Source organism: Tachypleus tridentatus, chromosome 13, assembly GCF_004210375.1.
Source record: "Tachypleus tridentatus isolate NWPU-2018 chromosome 13, ASM421037v1, whole genome shotgun sequence".
NCBI lineage: Eukaryota > Metazoa > Arthropoda > Merostomata > Xiphosura > Limulidae > Tachypleus > Tachypleus tridentatus.
In genome coordinates, this window is record NC_134837.1 from 172891551 (window position 1) to 172905917 (window position 14367).

The 14367-nt window shown below is 29.7% G+C and overlaps 1 protein-coding gene across 6 annotated transcripts in view; it reads right to left on the reverse strand.

The window, feature by feature from the left end:
- LOC143236671 (uncharacterized) overlaps positions 1 to 12085 on the reverse strand; it is a 66311-nt gene extending 54226 nt beyond the window's left edge. For all 6 annotated transcript variants that reach the window (XM_076475067.1, XM_076475061.1, XM_076475063.1 and 3 more), the window contains exons 1-3: positions 11935 to 12085; positions 10383 to 10575; positions 2420 to 2497 (exon numbers count right to left, since the gene is read on the reverse strand). In XM_076475067.1, the coding sequence (XP_076331182.1) occupies positions 2420 to 2497; positions 10383 to 10470 (166 nt within the window). In that variant the 5' untranslated portion in view covers positions 10471 to 10575; positions 11935 to 12085. The remainder of the gene's footprint in view (positions 1 to 2419; positions 2498 to 10382; positions 10576 to 11934) is intronic.
- Positions 12086 to 14367: the final 2282 nt, after the last annotated feature.

The window sequence follows — 14367 nt, forward strand, 5'->3', positions numbered from 1 at the left end:
CTTCAGAAACAAAACAGATAACAATATAGAAAATACAGTGTGGTTAACATGTTATCACATGTACTTCTTTATTTTCACACACAAGTTTCATTTCCACTTATTATTATTCAAAAATAACATGTTTTCATGTGTTTTCCATAAATATTTCATAAAAAAAAAAAATATTGAAGCATTACTCCATGCATTACATTTAAGTCATGAAAACAGTAATTCTTTTTCCTGTATTCAAAACTACTTACACATGATTATATGTAATATTTATACAGCTGTGTTCATAAAACATATCGACAGCAGGCATAACATTAAATGCCATGTAAATCAAGCCAAACACATATCTTGGTGGACACTGAGTATCAAAATTGTTATTCACTAATAAATACTATATTTGACAGCAGATGAACATGTCTCAGTTCTTCAATAGAAGGGTAAACCATCCAAAAAAATATCTCAATATAATTCATAGGTGTCAAAGACATGCTACCACTCTTGTTAACACCAAACTAATAAATGGAATAAAAATCTAAGACTATTTTTAAAGTAGATAGTACTTGAATAGTGTCTTTGCATTGAATAGCATACACTTGTTATATAAATACATCACACATTTCTATCTTCTTGTAATATTATAGTTTTTTTTTAATTTATTCTTTGTTCTTTATATGTGCAGGTTTTAGATAGCATGTGGTTGAGAAAGTCAATTTTTTTCTAGCTACCTTTGTTCCTTTGTAGTTCTTTAGTATAAATTATTATTCTGTCCACTGGAATATTCCTATAACACTGCACATTGTGCAAAGTCATGACCAAAAGTGACTTTCAACAGTTGTTCAGGTGATATTTAGAGGTTGGAATAAGAATAACTAGTCATGTGAATATCACTAGTCACTCTGAATGAATATCATATTTCTTGAGAACTAAAAGACATTGGATTTAGACAAACTGGAAAAGGATCTTGAAAAAAAAGTAGTTGAGATAATCTCATTTAGTACTATTATAAAGTATTTTAATTTTCCATTTCACTTTATATCCAGTGTCATTATTCTAATTAATGTCACAACTCAGTAACAGATTTAATGTTAATTCCTGATCAATATCCCAACTAAATTTAAGTTAAACTGACCTTTCCATTTGCTCAACAGTTAACTTAGATTTACCTGTAAATATCAAACAGTTTGTTTCAAAATTGTTTGTGATGAAAATTAACAGAAAAACAAAATCATTCAATGTTGGAAAAATCAAGATTAGACTACATGCAAGACTTAGTGAATGGAACATATGAAAGTTACACAAGTATGAAAGAGTGATTATATCTGAAAAACCTGGAAAGACCACTAGAAAAAGATAAATGAACTGACTTCTCAAGCTAACTGTAACAAACTTCTTGGGATAGCAAAAACAGTCTTAATAAATTCACAGTTGAATATTAGAAAGATGGTAAAATATTTAGATCTTCAGCTACGGAAAGACTCAATAGCCATCATTAGATTAAGAAACAAGAGTATTCTCTTAAAAGTCTGCAATCAAATTTGAAAACAACCTCTGTTATCAGTGAATCAAAATAATATGCTGTATGCAAGAAAGCTAAATATATTCATTTACATTTACCAACAGTACATGGAAATCAGAGAAATGCAAAAGGGTTATGGCACAGTTAATAAACATTATGAAAATTACTAAGGATGAGGCAAGTGAAATTTCTAATTTTTCTAATAACTCCTGATGACAGTTAACAAGAGCTTGCTTAATCACTACATAAACCCTTCCTAAGTAGCAACGTTGTTTACTTTTCAGATAATAAGTGACTTTTTTTACTCTTTTCAGAAAACTACTGTTTGAAAATTAATTGAAAGACATTTTATTATAACTTGCAAAACAACTAGAAAAACAATAGTAAAGAAAACAGCACAACTGGAGCTGCTGCTTGTCCTTGCCCTGAAAAACAATACAGATATCTGCATTAATACAAGAACATTATAATGTTAGTTGTGGTGTTGCTTATTAAATTTATTTATTTAATTCTGAGAGAAACACTGATGTCATGAGACAAAACAGTTTACTGGAGTAGTTTATTTAACGATAATTTTAAACCAGGTTTTTGAAAATTTTACTGCATTTTATGAAGGTTTCAAAGCCATAAAAGCAGTTTTAAGCTAATAATATTTATAACATTTGTGTCATAACAAGTTACTGTCAGTTTCACTCACAACTGACTGAAGAAAGTTTTCATTGTTTATAACTACTACTGTGCGATATGTAAGTGGATAAACAGTATAAAAAATTTACTTTTGTTACCTTCCCCTGAGAACAAAAAGAAAAATAATAAATATCTGTATGAAATGCATCTTAATTTACACTTTATTATCATTTCTATTGCCAAATGTCTTTAAATCTATAAAAACATAACAAATTGATTAAAACTTACCTTCTTTCTTCAGTTGCAATGCACCTGCTTCTTTCTTTTCTGAATTATTAGCTTCCTCATCATCATCTTCATCAATGCCTAAAAATAAAAAAACTTGCACACAAAACATTCTCAAACTTTCCAAAACAGAATAATGTTAAAAATAAAACATAAGAGTATGCAACAAATATTTCTCTCTACATTTGTATTTACAAGCAATGACTTACCAGTTAAGACATTTATTTATACAAAATAATCTTTCACATGGACAACAGTCAAATATAATTTTTATACAATAGCTGTTAAATTCAAATGAAATAACTTTTGATATTTGGTAAAAAGGCCATTAGAATTTTCTTTTATCATTATATATATATATATTTATTTTAATACAAAAATCTCAAGCATTTTCAACAGTTGCTAGTCGCATGTACACTGGTATTCACTCAATGAAGAGCTCTTAAAGTACTTTAATCAGAGCATATGTTAATGTAAATTTGTGCTAATATTTATGCATATGTATATACACAGTTTTTGTGAAAAACTAACATTTTGTCTGCACATTGCAGGATAACTTCTTAAACTCCAGATGATATAATCACTGTCAAAGTTGTTTGCTTTCTCTGTTAATTTTGGTCATGTATCTCATAACAGTCAGCTGCAAAACCAGATGTAGATTGGCCAGCACTTTATGTATAGTAGAGCAGACAGTGTAAAAGGAATTCTACATTGAACAACTTAGGTTCACAAGAAACAAGTTTCAACACTTAAGTTAATGTCTTATTTAGGATGACAAACTACAGTTCATTGTAGACATATATTTTAAGGTAAAACCTTTTTACCAATTTTTTTTTACAATTACGAAGGATAATTATCAATGAACTATCACAGTAAGTCTGAACACTACAGGAGAAATACAACTTTTTCAATCATTCCTTTGCATTTTTAAGCACCTCAAGTATAAACCAAGTTTAGCTATAACACAATAAACTCTGGAAAATAAGGAAATGGCTGTCATTGGTCAGTATAAAAATGAGAAATTATACAATGATGTTTCAAACAAAATGTCTTCCTTGGGATTACAAGTAAAAGTAGGTCAATACGCTAACCTCTAGAAATGCAAAGAAATGGATAAAAATCAATTCAAGAAGAAAAGTATTTATTTGTTGATGTTACAACCAAATGACATCAACTGAGACAACAAATACAGTATAACTGGAAAAAACAATTACATAGTTATGTTTCAACCAAATGATTTTCTTGGTAGTGATGTGCGTGATGACTGATAGCTACTTTCTGGTCAGGAGAGACCCAATAAGATGATGAAACAGTGCATTTTTCTTGTTCACTGTAGTATATATGCCATTATTCACTAATCAGGTACCACCTGACACTAACAGTCATTTATTGCAATAATAGCAAAAAATTAACAGGGCTGAGTGACAGATAGTGTAGTTGAGTCAAGGTATTTAGATTTAGCCTGAATACAATGAAACTGATTCTAACAATCTTATCTGTGAATCATTCCCTTTTAGTAAATTATTGTCTTAAACTATTGTGCTAATCTAACTTGTTTATCTTACACATTTTTAATTAATTGTGACCCATGATTATGTATCAATGTGATTAAGAATCAGGAAAAGGGGATTTCCCCCAGCAACTTGAACTGCCCACCTAACTCCCTTCAGCTGTGAAAATTCCTCTTTTCTAAAAACAAAAAATAAGAAGTAAAAGCTTTGTGTTAAAATCTAGTTTTATAGAACATGGATGCAAGTTATTTTTAGATGTGCATATTCACTTTAGTGAAACTAATACCCTAATGAAATTACAACATGCTTAAAAAGCATAATAAAAATGAATAGTTAAAGACTCAACATAATATATACAGATATTTTCCTTCTGTGTCTAAACAAGTATAATTATATAATTATAATTAACAGCTAAGGAGCCTTTATGTAGAAACAGGGAACCCTCACACTGCAATGTTGAATGTGTACTGTTTATTTGATTTTACAGAAAGAGGACAATTTCTTAAAAAACTTATTTACAGAGAGAGCCTGACCCATATATGCTAGCAGAGCTAAACTCATTTTTAAGAAAACTTTATTTTTCATTAATTAAACCAGTTTAGTATATAAATGTACAAGTATTGGTTTTAAATTCACTCCATCAGCCCACATTTTGTAACAAACTGAACTTTTTTTAATGTACTGAAAAATGAAGGGATGAAATTGTATCCCCTAGAAACAACATTTTTAGTGTCTTATAGATGCTTTAGAAATTATTTTAGATTTGGAGCTTCTAACCCTTTTAAAAAAAGACTTGCAGATCTCCCCTTCAACTACATTCAACTGCTACTATAAAATGCAGACACACAGAATAAAATAAATCAATATTTAGAACTACTTGAAAATGTATTTTAATGGACCAATCATGACATAGTAGAATAAACAAGAAATAACTGAGACAACCTAGCAACTGTAAACAATAACCACAACTTTCCTTAATTGTGGGTTACAAGTCAGCTGATAACAAGTTTCAAATTGATTAAATTTCTAGTTGCTTAAGTGATAGCAGTTTTATAGTATTTTTCTGATGTTTAAAATGAGCACAAACCTTTCCATTCTAGTACCAAACTCATAGTTGATGTTATGAATTTTAAATTCCTTCTATTTTATTAGCCTATTAATTTTGTTTCCTCTGTGCTTGGTTGGAAAGAAGTGCTGAAGTTACTTTAGATTAAAAACGTTATTTCTGTTCTTTCAAATAATCACAGTAGAATATCTAATGTAGTTCCTCACATCTACCATTATCAATGTAGTATGTTTCAGCAAACAGAATTCCTAGTTGTACTGAATAATTCAGTAGACACCACGTAAAACGTAAAGCATATGTTCAAATCACTTTCACTGGTAATTGCATCTAACATGCTTTCTTAACCCAAGTGTTTCAACTGTGCTCTACAGTTAATATTTTACATAATTCATCTTACTTAATTTTGTAACTTCTATTATGTAAACATCTTACACTATAATGTGAAGCAGAGAAAACTCTGATTTAGTAAGTATATCCTAAATATGACCTGTATGGAAACAGCACAAGTCATTTGAATACTTAAGCTTACCTCACTTATAACAATATCAAAACCAATCTAATCTTTTCATTTATAATATCCCCAAACTATATTCTTTATTTCTTTTCCACTCCTAACTGTAACATAATTACATGAATACCTTTATAGTGCTACTTACATGTCATTACAACATTTTTTTATAAACAAAATGGTTCAAACAATGGAAATTAATCTAGTATCCTTGTTGCTGATGATCTCTTACTATACTGTTATTACCTTTTCAACTGTCTCTTTCTAGTATAAATAACTGCACTTTACTCTTTTTGAAGTATTAGAAGTAGAGACAAACTTTCACCACACTTTCAGTAAATTACAAATTCTGGACTTACACTAAACTTAAGACTTAAGAAATCTTTACATAAAATCAGAGACTTAACACTACTAAATAACCAAGACTTTCAGCTGAGTATGATATTTCAATAATGACACACCATTCCATTTGTATGTAATTACAAACAGATCTACAAGAGCAGTGAAAAACAAAACAAAAAACAACATTACCGAATGTGCACTTTTGCTTGTTAGATAGGCTTCATGTGAACAAAACTTTAGAAATTTGCAAAATTTACACTTATGCATACATGTAGGATAGAAATACTGAATAAACTAACCCGTGTTTCCTGGAAAACATCTGCTTAACTTCTTACAAGCCATATCTTAGAAAAACACCTTTTTCCTATAGATAGCTTTGTTTTTCACTAACTTATTCTAAAATACAAAATTCTTGAAAATAAAGAAATATGTGAATAAATGTTAAGTTACATTTATTACTTTTTACACCTTTTATATTGGAAATACAACAAATTCCTAAATAGCAAATTTACAAGTTTAGGAAATGTATACTGTACAAGCAGACCTAAACTTGGGGTTTTGTAGACTTACTTCACCATCTAAGATGTAAAATAGTTTAATGATCTGGTAGATATTCTTATGGTCCCAGCACAGGACCTAAGAACATTAAGCATGTGAAAATTATTAAACCTCAAAGAATATCTACTTTTTTTTCATACAGCAGCACTATGATAAGATAGATATAGTGTAGTTACATATTATTTTCTTGCTTTTACTCATAGATTCTTAAAATTAAACATATATAAGTTTTAATGTAACAAAAGTAATATTTATTACTATACTAACTTAATTTCAAAACAGTGCAACAATTAGACTCTTGAAGTTTACCCTTTAGTATGAATATTCAATTTTGGCAAGTTGGTCAAACTGAATGCTTACTTTTTGAACAGTTAAAATAAATCAAAACCAATATTAAATACCATAAAAAACACTTATTAATCAAGGTTTTTATTCATTTTAAGGTTTAAAATACCCTTTTAACGTAAAGACAAGTCTTGAAGTTACACCTTTTCTAATATACTTCAAAATAATCAAGTATTAAATGCAAACAATAAACTGTATTCACCATGTCACACCCAAATATTTCTTATCTTTCTACATATAAATATGAATATACTGGATAACTTTAATGGGTCCCTGTTCTTCCATTGCAGTAGGTAAGTGACATTACGCTATGTCATATTATTATTATTAAATTTCATGAGCCAACATATATTATTTTTTAGACTTTCAACATAACTTCATGATAATAGCATTTAATTATGATACAAAGTGTCAAAATAGTAGACTTGTATGTGCATGTAGTACTGGTTTTTGTTGTTGGAAGGTACTTTTTATATTCTCATTTAACCTGTATTATTTACATTAAAAAAAATTTAATATATGCAATTAAATAAAACAAATAATGTATGTAATATATAACCCCATTTAACACTATTTCAACAGTCAAGTGCCCATTTCTGATATACTGACTGTGTGACTGTGTTTGCTCTCATAACACAGCAAACAAACAACATAAAACTATTTGATTTTTTAATGTTGTCTCTCTATACTCACCATTTATTTTTTAGTAAATTAGCGATACCCATTCAAACTCTGGTAAAATGCTGACCTCTACAACTCCAAGTCAAAACTCAATCCATAAACCAATAACCTTAACTTATACAGATCTTAAATCTGTACCCTCTTACCCTGTTATCTTCAGAATGCATCAAAGAAAGTGAAAGGTTTCTATAATACTGATTTCCCAAGTAATCTTGTAAATCTCATTATCACTTACAAGCTGTCTTTTTTCTGTAGAAAATAAAGCTGAGATATCAAGAAACAAATGTAAAGCTCAATCTATCATTTGATTCACCAGTTGTCACTAAGTTATACTGGCTTCAGGGAATTACATACCTCATCATTAAATTTTGACAATAGTAAGTCAAAAGAATGAAACTAGGTTTTATATAGTGTTTTAGAAATGTCAGTGGTCCTATACTACTATAGAATTTTTAATAATAAGCAACACTGATGCTACTAATTTACTTTTGCAAATTATTCAGCCTGTACGATAAACCTTCCATTTTTTTTTAATCATCCTAGTGGGCCTTCTGAGCTTTTTCCAGTAATTCAATATTTAACATTCCATGCGAGACATAACTTGTAATAAATATCTATAAATACACACTAAATTCTATTAGCTTTGCCACAAGCAACAAAACACTCACTGCCTTGACAGCTATACCAATTACATTTTCAGTTTCCTTCAGTCATCCTATTAAGTTTCCACCTGTATTAACCATGCGAGCCCAATTATAAGCCACATGTATTATCTTACTAACTATAAATGCCATTTGCCAAATACTTGTCAAAATAACTACTTGATTTAAGTCAGTTGTGTAGTACCTCAAACTTACAATACAGCTAAAAAATGCCCAAGAGTTTAAAATTGCCAGCAAACATTAACTTACTAATTATGAACTTATCAATATTATTATTAGTAGTAAATAAAAGCAGCATCCCAAGAATAACACCTAATGCACTCTATCACTCACCAGGATTTAGTTTGACAGAACTCAATAAAACTCATTTCTTTTATCCATCCATTATATAATTCAATTCAGTATTTTTTCCCAACTCTCACTAATATCACTTTCTTAGTTAATCTTCTGTGTGGCATTTTATCAAAAGTTTTTAAAATTTAAATACATCAAGTCCACACCATTTTCATAATCCAAATAACATGTGATACTGTTGTATAAAAAAGTCAAGAGATTAATGATGAAATATTTCTCTTTAGTGGTTCCATGTTTCTTTTCTTTAGTGACATATTTCACTTAATTATATTTTAAGTCACATATCAAACTCTACAATTTTTCTTACTGCAAAGTAAAATTAACTTGTATATAGTTTCTAGGGTAACTATCATCATCCATTAAAAACAGAAATAATATTACCAATCCTCAAGCATTTATCCACTGCCTATTAATACACAAAAAAAGAAAGAGATGCTTACATATTTGATCTTTGATCTGTGAAAAATATCATCTTGCCCTGGTTCTTTATTTTTAGTCTATCTGTACCCCCTTCTCTCAAGTATTTCCTTACATACTTACATACCTAAGCATGTAAAAATAGAGAATTTAGAATAGTAGCTCTAGTTGCTCCCCACTTCCTCCCCACTAGCTCAGCAGCAAGTTTGAAGGCTTATGATGCTAAACAATATTTTGATACTCATAATGGCCATAGCATTCTGTGTATCTGCCTTTCTTTTCTATCACCAAGGATTGATATCTAAATTACTTGGTTCAATCCCTTAGAGAGTTCAAGGTCAGGAATACTGCTATCCCCTCATAAAAACAGAAAAGAACTGAAACCATCTACCTGCATCCTTTAAATGATCAATATAAATTTTAACATTTTGCTTACATATAGAGCAGTGTTGTTTATTTTAACAGAAGCAGCTAGATTCCTAACTGTTTTAATTTCCTAAAAACTTCTTTAACCAAATCTCACACTAACAATCAGTTTGAAATCCTTAACTCTGTTGCATTTATCCTTGATTATTTCCTCTTTCTCTTTGGTAAGTTAATTAAGTTTGATCTTCCATCTTATCTATGTTGTTTGGAAAGCTAAATATAACAATACAATTACATGCATTATCTGAGATGACTACAAGGAACATAACATTAAACTTGTAATATTTGTATCAGAGAAAAAATATATACATATAATTTATAACCATGTGTGATATCTCAGTATGTTAAACTACAATATAATAAACAAACTCCAAATACTAAATAAATGTAAGAGTATGACCACATATTATTGTTGAGTCAACAAAAATTTTAAGAAAATTGTTAGAGCAAGTAAAAATAGTATAGCTTCCAGCCATGTATAAATGCCTCAATAGTTAAAATTAAAAGCTAAGTTATGGAACTTTAACATAAAAACATGACATAAGTGATTCTGCAAATTAATAATATATGTAATTACATTCAAACAAAATTATTTGTGAATGCATGAATAACTTTCTATAGTGTATGTACTAGCATTAACAGTTTTTGTGTTTATTTCTGGCACAGTGACACTGTCGCTATATTATTACTACTTTAAACCTGATTTTATTATTAATATCAACTTTTGGACTATGCAAACATAGCTAATGATCACTATTTTACCGAAATAAAAAACTGCTTGTATTTGGGATAATTTTAAAATATAAAACAATACCAGCATGTCAAGCTATTTTCTTTCATTACAATAAAAAAAATTGTTTATGTGTGCAATTATTTTAAACTAAGCTTAAATTTTATTTATTTTTTTATAATTTGATCATCGTACTCGAGAGTTTAATGAATTGTACTCAGGTGGTGTCAAAACAGACTAATTATAATCTTAATTACCAATGTTTTATTCTCTGTTACTACAATTTTAGTTTAGTTGTTTATTAAAATAAAATTCAAAAATATGTAATTTTGCAAAGCCAAAAGTGAAGTTGTTGCTCCTACTTACTTTCTGGACTTTTAAATCCAACATTATCAGCCCAAGAACTCCAAGATTGCCCCTCACTTTTAGTTATGTTCCCGTACGAAGCCGCCATTTTCAGTTTTTTCGACTTTATTTTTTCTTACTCAAAAAGTCGAAAACAGTCTACCTGACGTCACACCAATGTATTGCGGTTAGCGACCTCTTCGACAAAGCTCACCTAGCGTAAAGTTTGTCAAACAAATAGTACGGTTTTGTCAATATGCATCAATAGAAAATATATTATATTAACTAAGTAGTACAGTTAATTTGCACAAGTCTGTACACCAAACATATGACATTGCGCATGCATTATATCACCTCATTTTATAATTGCATTTAGAAAACGTATTGATGTGGGATTTTAAACTCTAAATGTGTTAAAACGTTAACAAGCTGTTGCAAAACATGTAAATACAGAAAGAATTGTTTTTTGCGGGTAATGATTTTATTTCAGAAATTTACTTGGAATATTTTCTCTGCGTAAAAACTTTACTATATCCCAGCTACTACACGTTATATATAAAATTTACTTAATAAATAAAAATAAAAAAACATTAAAAGAACTGAATTTCAGTTTCAGTGTTGCAAGTTAGAGCATATAATTTAGTAAGACTAAAAATTAAATTAGATCAATTTGTTTCTGATTATGTTTGTGTTGATCACAATAGTTTAAACGAATAAGTAAACATGTGTACTCTCAGACGTTTTCAACTAAATATGTTTACAGATCTCTAAAACTAATCGTCTTAACGACTGTAATAAATTGTTCTTGTTTTGTGTTTATAATATATTACTGTACACTGAAACGACTTTATTTTATCAATTTATATAATTTAGAAGGCTTGTTTAATAACATCACTCAGCTTAGAAACCAACAAGTTATGATGAAAAGACACTATGTTAAGCATGTTAGGTACAGATTGAAATTATTTCCAAAATGAAGTGATAAAGCAATGAACAACAAGCTGTCGTTCATTGAGTAGCCTTCACAAGCAATGACAACTATCATATATTATTAGCTGCTTTATTGTATCTGTCACACCAGAAGGAAGTTCCTCAAACAATGTGAAAATTGTAATATTTTCAGTCTCGCAGCTGAAGATTTAGAAAATATTGAGTCGCTAAACTTATGTACGCAAATGCATAAATACATATTTGTATTTATGTAATATAACAAAAACAAAACACAAGGGCAAGTGTTTATCGTGGATGTGTTGAACTGGCAAGAGAAGAATGAAGAAACTTTTAAAATTTTCTTTTGTCTAATGTGATTCTCTTTGTTCACTGAAAGTAAAGTTTAATGCAAAAGATGTCAAACCTAAAAATAAATCCCATAGATAAAGAAAACAAATTATAATTCCTTTGTAAGTTGCTGTCTGACGCAATCTAATATAACCTTAGAAGCAAAGATTACCGAAACAGAAAAATTAAAAATAAATTTCCTAAAGTTACCAAAATCCGTCTTATGTGGAGAACCCTGACCTGACATACAAACTAAAATTACATCATATAAAGCCACGCTTACACACGAATTTACCTTTCACACTCTAATTTTATCCACTGCGATCCAAACACTAGAGCATGACAGCGCTCTAGCCATTATACTATTTGCTGAAAGACAAACGTCTATCTTAGAATGTCCGTAGTTATCTTTCTTGTGAGGGTATATAGGTACTTGACGTTTAGCGAGTTGATTCGCCATAGACACTGGAGAAAGAGAAAGTTATTCAGACAAAACACTAACATAAAAATAAAAATAAATACTATTCAACAATGCAAGTGCAAACATAAACTAATTTCCTTTGAATATACATAATATAAAATATGAAAAATATATTACAAATCTCACACTTCAAAAAAACATTATAAAAACCTTCAAAAATTGTTTATCTCCTGTAGGAGGGGATATTTTGTGCAAAACGTAAGAAAATATATTTAAAAAACCTTTAAATAAAACAATCTTACCACAACGTAATCTAAGTACTAAAGAATACATGCGCACTACACAAACAATAATTTTAATATTAAACATGAGAAAAAATATACATATGTACACTATACGAATGTGAGTCGTAAACCTAGGTATGATGAAATTTACGTATACACATTGCACAAAGATATTACAATTTTAAGCATATAAACACTGTACGAAAATAACTTGAGATACAAAAAAGAATTCGGTTTTTGGTTTGTTTCATTATTCTAAGGTGGGTAGAATTCGCCGTAGGTTGATACGCTTGTTTAAACCCATAATCCATGGCTTCATGGGTCAGGTGGTGATTTCTGATATTCTGAAGTGGGGAAGTCGAACTACACAGAACCCAAATGTCAGACACATCATATAGCAACGTACCTTCACTGATTGTTTCTGTTGGTGTGGAGATAAAGCATGTAATCTCAAAATTCCAAAACATCTAAAAACTCAAATAAAAAAGATCCGTCATTAGTTCTTTCCATTGTTTTGGAGTTATTGTTATATTTTTCTGCAATACACTTTGACCAGTTGAATAAAGTAAAAATAGCCAGCCAGAAGGTTTAAGAACTTGACCTTAAATAAAAAAAATCATAATTGAAAAAGAAAGAAAGAAAACTCTGATTTATAAAAAAAAGACAGTCAAGAGCGTGAGTTAAATTTGTAATGACTCTCTTTCCAAAATGTTTCATTCTAGAAATATTTTCGCGAATGAAGAGCTAAAAACAAAACCTATAGAAATAATAAGGCTTACATGTAGTTAACCTCTATGTATATTATGAATCCTCAGCTGCATTCTCTGAGGCCATTATTTTCATGATGATAGTCAACAGATATTTTATAACGACACCCCATTTCTCCGCTACTACAATCTGAAGTAGCTGAATAAAGTCATAAAAGGAACGATATGTATCTCATAAGAAGCCGTTAATTCTCTCATCCAGCACTACCTACGCAGTTTATGTTTTCTTCCATTATAAATTGTCTTATGCTGAAAATTTTAAGAATATTATTTTAAAAAATGTACACTAAAAATATTCTAATCTATGTGATTAAGAATATTTCAGATACTCAAAGGAAAAGTTGGGTAAACCAAGTTTGAAATTTTATTTTAAGTTATTTTTATGAATTTTACTTTTCACAAATAATTTCATTTCATTCGCCCATTTCAATTCAAACTAGTGAAAATATACCAGGTAATACTCGCGAAACACAAAACAAACTGAATTTTATTGGAAGCATATCATACTCTATCACTTACTCTCAATTCATTACATAAAACTCTCTTTCTGTTGAATGTTTCAATATGAAAACTGATGAATTCTCGTACCCATGTTAATAAAATCAACAGGCATGCTGCGCTTTAAATAACGCCTAACAGGCCAGTATCATTTTTCAATGATTCATAATTCTTCTTGAGGTACTGGTAAAACTGTAAGCAGTTCTTTTCTTGTCTTGCAGTATCCGCATTTTAGAAGCAGTTAGTGCATTTCTCGTGTATGTTATAGCTTTTCCAGCCACACCCTACAACTGTGACAACACTACCAGTATCAGTATCTAACGGAAACTCACAACACTGAAGAAGATACATCAGCATTGGCACTTCCACCCGAGCATTCCTCAAGAACAGGATGGATGCTTGAATTCCTTGGTCCACCTGAATGTACGTCAGCTCTCGCGTGAGCATACACTGGTGCAGCAATTTTGAAAAAACTGGCCATGAAGTGTCAATACAAGAAAAAATACCCAAGGAATCTTTTTAATTTCTCATCTTGTCATGTTTTAAGACAAATTTTTGCGGGGTCAGTTAAATCATCTACAACACTTAAAATAATACCAAAAAGTATACAAACGTGAATGACAACATACTCTTTCTGGGTTTTCATTGAAATTCTACTTATCATATCCACTGCGAAACCATGTAAAAACTCGTTACATCAGACATGAATGTTTGGTCAATTACCAAGATATCAACTACATATACTAGGTATTTTTCTC